The sequence below is a fragment of the Esox lucius genome, chromosome 24, assembly GCF_011004845.1.
Source record: "Esox lucius isolate fEsoLuc1 chromosome 24, fEsoLuc1.pri, whole genome shotgun sequence".
In the NCBI taxonomy this organism is placed as follows: Eukaryota; Metazoa; Chordata; class Actinopteri; order Esociformes; family Esocidae; genus Esox; species Esox lucius.
This window is the reverse complement of record NC_047592.1, coordinates 20,498,533-20,508,426: the sequence shown is the minus strand read 5'-3', so window position 1 is coordinate 20,508,426 and position 9,894 is coordinate 20,498,533. Positions and strand designations below refer to the sequence as shown.

Genomic DNA, 9,894 nt, shown 5'->3' with positions numbered 1-9,894 from the left:
TTTGGCTACCATGGCCTTGTGCCCCTGCTACTGTCAAAATCTCATGGTCAGCAGTTTGTTCGTAAGTTTGTTTGTAGTTTGCAACTGAGAACAACCACAAGAACGGACTACTTGGAGGGAAGCTAGCTAGCTGGTTATGGATATATTTAGTGCTTACCTGAAACAAACCTCTGTTTTGGAAGGTGCGTCCATGAGCAACTGGGGAGTGGGAAAGTTCCGACCTTTGAGTGAGAGAATACACCTGAATGCTTTTTGAGAGCTCCGAGAAGTAACGTTAGTTTTGACATCACTCGATATGGCAGCATTTGTGGGGAAAGATTAAAAGACAAAAATGACTTGCTCCGCGCACAATTAAGTCAATTAAGTTTATTTAGGTCGTATACAAGTGGGCCCATGTCAATGTTTTTGCATGATCGAAGTAGGCTGTGACCAGAGTCCTTGAAAAGAATCCAAGTCTGCTACAGTACATGGTGTGCAAAGACAGGGACAATCAAGGACAATTAGGTGGGGTGTGGGCAGTGTATGAATTGTTTCAGAAACCATTTTTGCTGAATGGAAAATAGCAGAACTGCTTGCAAAACTGGTTTCTAAGATGAATAGAGAGAGATGTAGAGATAGAAAGAGACTTATAGATGACCACGGACTTTTAGCTTATCTCTTGGATTTAAAATGTTTTAATGTATAAAAGAAAGACATTTAAAAATTGATAAACTTACTGGCTAAGATACTAAATTTCAAATGGCCACCTGCACACCCTCCTTTTCATAATATTCACACTGTTAAAAAAAGTTCAGTTAAAAAACGGAAAAAGTGCTGGTAATTAATTACCAGCACTTTTTCCGTTATTGTACGGGCACTTCCGTAAACCTTAAAACAGATATTTCCGTAGATTTACCTGAGTTTTTCTGTACCATTGACGGACACTTCCGTCAAACCTAAAATGGAAAATTCCGTATTTTCCGTAAATGTTTGCGTAATTGTACGGACAATTCCGTAAACCCTATAACAGATATTTCCGTAGATTTACCTGACTTTTTCTTTACCAATTACGGACACTTCCATCAAACCTAAAATGGAATATTTCGTATTATTAAAGTACTCAATCCGTACCATTTACGGACACTTCAGTCATCCCAAAAAGGTAAATTCCATACAGTTCTCTATACCATTTATCATCAATAAAGCACAAATGTAGAATCACAATAATTATTTATTTCCTTTAACAGCTGCCAGTGCTTTAAAGTGATTGCACTTTTTGTGGTGAATGAATTGCAATATTTACATTACAACCATTAAAACATTCAGAACATCACCTTCACATTCAGAGCAATTTTACATACATAAACCAGCTGTTCTCTCAAAGAACTACAGCCATGTCCTTTAACAGGGAGCTGCCAAATCTAGCAACTTTTTAGCACCCACAGGCTGACAGGCATTAATAACAATTGTATTTGTTAAAGACATTGACAAAATAAGACAATAAAACTGCCAGCATTGCTGTTGCTGTCTCACCTGTCAGTGCAAAATGAGGAGCCCCCTCCAGGAGGATGCAGAAACCTACACCTCCAACTCCACATATCACACCGACAGGCAGAGCTCTGCAACCAGTGTCTGACCTTTCTACAAAAACCAAATAGAACATTAGAAGTATTACATTATACAATTTTTCTATAAAACATCAGTGCAGCAATAACAACCATGGCGTTAGAAGGATGACTCTGTGCAACATGCCATAAAGAGATTTCTGCAAAAAAATAAAACTTAAAACTTACACCTCCAACTCCACATTGACAGGCAAAGCTCTACTTGGAATGACAAATATCGCCCACTTTCCCTCCCCCTTAACATGGGGGATTTGAAACTGCAGCATGTGTGTTGTGGGCATTTAGTTAAAACATCTGAACTCACATAATACTGGATTTGCCTGTGTGTGTGTGTGTGTGTGTGTGTGTGTGTGTGTACATTCAGTCCAAAAAGGTATTTTCTGAGCTTTGAGAACAGCTCAAATGGCCCACTCAGATTCCTTCTGCTTGCATTCAAATTCCTTCAGCTGAGAAACCAGCTTGCACACCTGTGGAGGAATGAAGTGCCGTTTCTTCCCCTTCTTCTCTGCCTTGGAGCCTCGCTCAGGATTGATCCCAAAGAAAACTCTGAGAAAAAAATAATAATAATTGTGAGATGCAGACAAAGTTTGCACATGTAGTGTGGCTTGACAGGAGTGGAGCAGTTCAATAAAATCATACATTTGTTTTCTTCAATATGCCCCTGTGTGTGAACCTCTCTATCATTCTAGTTGACCATCTGTCTAGTACCCAATGTTGTTGTGGTGCTGGTGCCAGTGGCTAAGCTTATCTATTCCTTTGTCTTTTCAAGACACATGCATTCACACTGCACATATACAGAAATGTTTGCAAGGGCGAGAAGTCTGCTTATCATCAGCACATGACAGCATGCATCCTCAACGTGTGTGCAGGGATATTATAAATGCACAGAACACAGAAGGGGATAGAAAACACAGTTGACATCGTCCTATCAAAAGGTGTAACAGCACATTTGAACACGGACTGTCCTGGGGGTTACTCAAACATGGAGTGGAGCAACTGTGACATTCAAAGTATTTCCAAACAATGAGTGCTTACCTCTGCATGAATTCGAGAGTAAAAGCCATCTCCGGTGGGTATTGGATGTTGCAGACATAAAACATGGAGAAGACGTAGCTCAAGGCCACAATGGGAGAGGTGATGTGGTCATTGACAAGTAACCCATCAAGAGCAATCTTGAATTGCTGGTCACCTTAAACACAAAAAAAAAGATAAAGAAAAAAAATAACAATTCTGAGCAAATAATCCTATATTTTAAGGCATGCAAAACATTTCTTTAATAAATACGACAAAACAACAGCTTATAAAACAGCTCGCTGAGATACAAAAAATATTTAACTACAAACCTCTGACTAGGATGCATGGGGTCCCTGGGAGTTCGACTTCAGGATCTGCAGAGATCTGTTTTGGTGACAGACATGACAAATTAATTAATGTTTCCAGTGCACACAAACCTGCTGTTAAATTGACTATCTGCTAGTGTCTTCATCAGACAGAGGTAGCCATTAAGCACAGACACTAATGTAAATAGTTTATAGAGAGAGAGTTCATAGAGAATATCAGCAGCACAATTAGGGGAATCTATACTTCATACTATGATTGGTTACTTGGTTCACCACTGGATGCAAATAAGTATCTTGCACACAGTTTAAAATTTAAAACATCTACCTCTTTTTTGTCGAAGAGTTTATAAGAGTCTTCCTTGAAGTATTTTGCAATGCCACAGATGAGCTGTATTGGACCTTCGCCCATCTTCATCCCTTTGGAGTCAAGGAAGTCATTGATCCCCTTTTCTTTTTTGGAAAGTTCCTGTTCAAGGTTCAAGGTGTTAATTTTGTTATAGGTACATAAGACAAACACTCATTTTCGTTTGGCCTCCAAAAAATGCAGCTATGGAGAGAATTTTGAAAAAAACAAAATTCGAATTATTTCATTTTCAACCTGTTCTGTTTTGATCTCAAATGTTCTGCTTTTTTGGTTGCCACTTCCTGATTTTTGGTCTCAAATCTATTTTATTTGATTGTTCATCAAATTTATTCTATTTGATTGGTTGCCAGTTTATCTTTTTTAGTCTCAACTCTTTTTGGTTGCAAATCTTTTTTTTATTGATTAATAAAGACAAAATTCTCTCCATATGGAGCAGCACAGCACAATCATAATAATAACAGTAACAACACACCTGTGCCAGCATGTTTTGTACAGAGAAGCCAAGAAGTTTAGATGCATGATCAAACAGGTGAGGAACTTCAAACAGGAACGGCCACTCGTCCTTTACAACGCCAATAGGGGTATCAGCATCGTTGAGGATTTCACGCTGAATGGGATATGTTTCAGTCATCAATTTTCGAACAGATGACTCCTAAAGATATGAGGCAGTTAGTCAAACAGTCGAACAGTTAGTCAAACTAACCAATTAAAATAATAAAACAGGGTATCAATTTCCATAGACTATGGGCGTAGTGATGTCCCACGATCTACAATTTCACAATGTGTCCTACAATTTCACGTGTCCTTACAACACAAGAAAATAATGGATGATTGCAGACCCACCTGAAGATCCCGGGTTTGAAAGGCACGTTTCAAGTCATCTCGTTTAGACAGCAGGTCTTCTCTACACACAGTCCCCTCAATGATTGGATCCCACGCCACACATCCATACAGATCTGAATTCCTGGGCCTTTTCTTTGTTGAATTTTCACCCCCTGCTCGCCTCCTCAGTGAGCTTTGTGGCCTCTTCATATTTTCAATTCTGTGTTCCAGCTGACGAAAGACAGTTTCAGAACCATCTTTTGCAAAAGGTTCGTTTCCAAATGGCTCTGTCAGCTTGAAGGAGGCAGGATATTGTCCTACAATCATACTGGCGAGTTCCCTCAGCTTTTGTCTACCAGGTCTTCCTGGGTGTTTGTGGAGGTAATCTTCAGCGACGATCCGAACCATCTTTCGTCTGTCTTTCCCCATTATGTACTTCTTTTCACGCAAGTCATCCATGACTTTTGAGGGAAATTTGTGCCATGAAACAGAATGTGTCTTGGGATGGGGAGTCGGCTGTCTCAGGTGGTGTTGAGAGCAGCTGTAACCTCTGTGGCTCAGGTGTTGATGAGGGGCCAGGCCTGGTAAACTGTGGTGGAGCTTGTGAATCTATGGATGACATGACACACATCTCCATAAATTAAACACATCACGATTGTTACGAATCAATTAATACATTGGTCCTCAATGTCCAGTTTGGGTCCACCAGGAATACAAATGGACCTCATTACGAAAACCAATTATAGGGTAGTTATTGCCATGTACAGCTGATGGCAAACTTTTTTTTGCATTTTTTGAATAAACCTTTTTAGTCTCAGAAAACTTGCATTAAAAAAGAGGGGAAAAAACTCACCTGCTTCCAATGCTTTGACAGCTCTGACGAATCTTTTGCACTGAATGAATGGCAGAGTGTCTTTAATGTCCTCCGGGTCCACAAGGCTCAGGTCATCTACAGAGAGAACTCCTAATTCCTCCAGTTTAGCCATTAGTGTATCCATCTGATCGCTACTGAGCGATGGCATTGCTTTCTTGACATAGTTTTTCACAAGTTCCATGTTGGTGTGTGTTTAAGAGGAATGAGCCACCGAGTACCTCTCTGGTAAGAATAAAGTGGATGATAATCATCAATTTTGTTCAAATCATGGCAACTGAACAGGTCAGAAGCATTTTCATCAATTTCATAGAGTCCAAGCTCAGGTACCCAGCTGGCAGTTTTCCCCCGAAGCAAAAGTAGGACAGTAGTTTCATTTTTTACAAAAATGCTTGCTATTTGTCCTAACTGCAGTTGGCCTTTGGCATAGCTCAGTAAGACTAGCATTCCATTTGCATATGTAGTGCCTTTAACCTACACTCTCTCTGTGACAACTGAGTTACTTGAGTTCAAATCAAATTCTTCAACCACTGTCTTTAGGTTCTGGTCATAGAGCTCTGGATAGAACCGTGTTGAGTCTGAGACATGAACCTGGGGACTAAACAAGGTACCACAAGACTGATAAGCCTGAAGCAACTGGTGCCGTTCAGCCAGAGACTTGGTTACATTTATGAAGTTCTTACTTGCCCTAATGCACCTTTTAAAATAAGAATGTTTTGATTCAAAGCGCATTGTCCAAGTATATATGAGTGGGCCAAATTGTAAAGTCAGGTGTGCATAGTGAAGCAGATAGTGGTGTTTCGGTCTAAGTTGAACTCTTGGAAATAACTCTTGCCTCAATTCCACATACAGTTCAATCAGTCCCTTCATGAAAGCAATCTGCGACTCTGAGAGCCGAGGTGCACAGACAAATTCAACAAGCTCCCTAAGAAGTAGTACCAGTCCCCATACTTCATTATCAGCATCTTCAATTGCGTCATGCACCAAAACAGGCAAAAATCTCAAAAGCCACCTATTTTGGGCTGCCTGCCCTCCAAGCCTTGCTCCTGTAGTGGGAATAGTGTTTAGCTTGTCGCTGCTTTCACCAGGAAATGATTTGATTCTTTCATTAAGAACCTCATAACTGAACCACTTTTGTGTTCTGATTAAGAACTGCAAAAACAATGCCAAATCATAATCTACTACCCCCTCAAACAGATCATGAGCTAAACAAGCTGGTAAGCCTGGCTGACAAACATGAAAGTTGGACAGTTTGTTGAAAACACTGTCACATTTCACACCGTGATGAGTGTGTACTTCATCGTTACTTTCCAGAAACCGCACAGTCTCATTATGATCAGCTGGATTTCTATGAGTGAAAACTGTGAGAGGGTTCGACTGAAATTCACTTTTTGTTGCCAAACAGTATCTGCAGAAATATTGAGCTGTGCTGAAATTTTCTGTAAAGCCACCAATCATGTGGGAGCCCAGATTATCTCCCATTATGCACGCAACAGTGCCTTTATATATCTTTCCATTGAAAGATATGCCCCTTTCCTCCAGCTCACACAAGTCTGACACTAGCTTATTGAAAATCTTATCCATTCCAAAGTATTTGCAATCTTTCTCTACACAGAGTAATGCCAACTGTATCTGATCAACAGTTGATTGTTGGTGTGGATGAAAATTTCCAAGTGTGAAGTAGACAGCCAACACTTTATGCTTTGTCTTGGCAGATCCGAGTGGATTAGCCACCTCAAAAGCATCCTGAAAGAGCATTACCTTTAAACTGTCTGGGTCTGAGGAAAACATGGCATTGGATTTGATGGCCCACCCATCAGTGACATCACAGAGTACATCATCTTCAGAATTTGAACTAGGACTGTGCTGATCTAAACCTTGCTGTTTCAGAATTACTTTGAGGGTTTCCAGTATTGGGATGTAATGATAGTGCCTCTTCTGGCCACTGCGATTGCGTCCAAGAAAGACTTCAACAGGTTCAACATAGTCATAGTGTGACTTGTAATATTTCAGCCTCTTGTGTTGCGTAGTTAAATGACCCTTTTCATGTAATGCCTTGTGCATAGGGCTCTGCTCATATACACTATTCCCAAGAGATGTTACAGTCTCCTTTGGAACACCATACTGCCCCAGTTCACGGGCTAGTGCATCCACAGTATATTCCTGTTGAATATCACTTATAGTTCTCATTTCATTTGCTATATCTGTTATTGTGGAGGCTGGGACCAAATATTTTGCCTGTAAACCCAAGTAAAACTGAGCAAGACTCTCTGTGAAGTTGTCTTTCACTTGATCACTGCAGAAATTATCACTTTGTTCTGCATCAATGTTAAAACTTTCAGGTTCTTCAAGTTCTACAGGTTCTACATGTGATCCTTCACCTTGGAAAGACCGTTCTGTTAGTTCACATATATGAACTGGGGCTATCTTGGTAACATCCCACCCTTTATGGTATCTGGAAATATGCGTTAAAAAGGATGACTTTACATTGAATGTCTTAGAACATCCATCAAAGGGACATGTTACAGTCAAACCCTCATCTATGTGACCACTCAAATGACACTTTAACTTTTTAAGATCAGCATACTCACTGCTGCAAAAATTAAACGAGCACTTTAACTGTACAGACACATTGCGGTTCCATGTTTGTGTGCTCCTACGGTCTACATGTGCTTGTGACATATGCACAGCAAGGCTACTGTATGTGTTAAGCTTCCTTCTGCAATCCCTATGGCCACATAAAAAAAATACATTATTATTATTTCTGTGTGTTCGGCAGTGTTTCAAGTAATTAGTCGAAGACCGGGCGTTAAAGCCACAAATGTTACAAGTCAACATGTTTAAGAGATTGAATTTGCACTTAGAGGCTTTTGCATCTGAACTCTTCAAATTCAGATCAGCACAGTGAAGCACATTCACTTTTCAGATACCTTCAAATAAGCAATCTGCTTTGGGCTGCATGGGCCACTCTTTGGGCTGCAATGTTTTCACTTTAGGGAATGGAAAGTCGTATAATGCACAGGGGAAATCTGATTCTACTTAATCATCACCCCTTTTAATTATTGCAATTTTCAGTTGTATGGTAACGTAACACAGCGAGCTATAACAATACACACACACGTGGCTAATTTACACACACACGCAGCAAAAAAATGGCTTTTGACGTACTTATGGAGCTCAGGCGGCGGGCTAATGCTAGCGCAGCTAGCAGCAAACGTCCACTCACGCTTTAAAATTACGCGAAACGCACACATTCAGATATCGACATGAAACACACACGACTACCAACTGCCTATCGAGACCAATTTAATGTATGAGGGGGAACAAAAAATGGGCTTTTGACGTACCGGTACTTAGGAAGCGCAGCCGACATGCCAATGCTAACGCAGCTAGCAGCAAAGGTCCCGTGCTCAGCTGCGAGCCACACTACCCTATATAGCTCCGGTAGGAATGCTGCTAAAAACCTAGAAACCTTCGAGACAAAATTAACCAACTAATAATTTGTCCTACATTTCATTGGGGAAAGGCGACTGTCTGACGAGGGGTGCCAGAACAGAACGCCCGCCATGCAGACGTAAATGAACAGAAAACGTGCTTAACATGTTTAACTCAATATATTTTGTTTGAGAGGTGGTACTCCATTCCTATTCTCATTACACACAACCAACCTGTTTCCAACTTTCCATGTGACTCGCAGAACTTCAGGCTGGCACTGACCGCACTGAGTGTAATGGCGTCGGAAAATTCTGGCTGGGGGAGAAAATTCTACCCATACTGCCTTGCGCAACAGCAAACTTTCCGTATTTCGCAAAACGGAGCGAATCCGTAGCAAATTCACTGTAAAGGGACCCCTAAATTTACGGATTTTTTTAACAGTGTGTAATGTTAATTGAATTTCAGATTTAGTAAAGATTATGACCTGTCAATTGAATTTATTCCATTACAGATATGGTACCTATTTAGTTGACCACTGCATGTATAAACCATAGTACAACTAAACACCTTCTGCCTTGCTATAACAGGGGACATGGCCTCTGCTCTTTGTCATTATATTGGGGTTTTTTCAGATTCTTCTAGACAAATAGGAGAAACGTCTAGACAAATGGTGTGTAGAGTGCACTTTTCTAATAGGATGATCTACAATAATCAAAGCACCATATTCTCTATGCAATCAAAACCTTTAGTCTGTGTGTGACTAGGTATAATGCCCTCTCGGACTTTGTTTAGAATCCCATCAGGAGGTTTGGGACTTTTCCCGGTGGGATGGGCCAACCCAACTTACGTGGGCCACTCAGCAGCCGCTCATTATGTGCAATTTTTTCCCAGAATGCTAGGAATTTTGTGTGCTGCTCAGCCTGATTTCAAATTCACTGTTTCACCCATTATCTTTGGCACACAAAGGTCTACACAACGGCATTGACTGACCCAGGGGGAGGAGGAGTGAACCCCTTCAAAATATATGTAATGTCCGCCTACAGCCTAGGTCCTTGATCTGCCTCTCCGTCTCACTTTCCCAATCCCATGAACGCACCTCAATTCCCAATCCCATGAACGCACCTCACTCTCCCATTCACTTCAATACACCTCATTCCAACAGAATTCAACAGAATTATAGTCACCTGTTAACTCACCTGTGTCTTATTATTTTCAGTTCACCTTGACCTTTGTGAGGTATTGTGCGTATCTGACGACTCTTCTGGGCCTGTTTGAATTAGCTGTTGTTTATTGAAATCCTTGTGTATTCAACAGGTTCTGCCCATCTTACCTAGACTCTGTTTAAAGCCTTCTCCTTGCCTGTACCTTTGCCTGATCGTCCTGTGTTTCCTGTGAATGGCTACATGCCTGCCTCCCAACCAAGACTTCAGCCTTCTCCTGTGGATTGTTCTATAATAA

General features: G+C 40.8%; 1 protein-coding gene across 2 annotated transcripts; it reads right to left on the bottom strand.

The window, feature by feature from the left end:
- Positions 1-1,236: 1,236 nt before the first annotated feature.
- Positions 1,237-6,035, bottom strand: LOC114830279. 2 transcript variants are annotated; one of them, XM_029117549.2, is made up of 8 exons: positions 4,984-6,035; positions 4,152-4,739; positions 3,781-3,960; positions 3,270-3,410; positions 2,948-3,002; positions 2,640-2,793; positions 2,072-2,150; positions 1,237-1,620 (listed from the first exon to the last, which is right to left on the bottom strand). In XM_029117549.2, the coding sequence occupies exons 2-8, from the start codon at positions 4,587-4,589 to the stop codon at positions 1,579-1,581; spliced, it is 1,089 nt and encodes a 362-aa protein (XP_028973382.1). In that variant the 5' UTR covers positions 4,590-4,739; positions 4,984-6,035; the 3' UTR covers positions 1,237-1,578. The 2 variants fall into 2 exon arrangements, with proteins under 2 accessions (XP_028973382.1, XP_028973383.1); XM_029117550.2 differs by lacking the exon at positions 2,072-2,150.
- Between the last annotated feature and the right edge of the window lie 3,859 nt (positions 6,036-9,894).

Bases quoted from the DNA above. Each gene is read 5' to 3' on its own strand.
- LOC114830279 (XM_029117549.2), bottom strand. From the start codon at position 4,589: ATGGATGACTTGCGTGAAAAGAAGTACATAATGGGGAAAGACAGACGA. The intron at 3,961-4,151 runs GTGGGTCTGCAA...TCATATCTTTAG, and splicing joins TTCAAACCCGGGATCTTCAG to GAGTCATCTGTTCGAAAATT. The intron at 2,151-2,639 runs GTAAGCACTCAT...TTTTTTTCTCAG, and splicing joins ACTCTCGAATTCATGCAGAG to AGTTTTCTTTGGGATCAATC.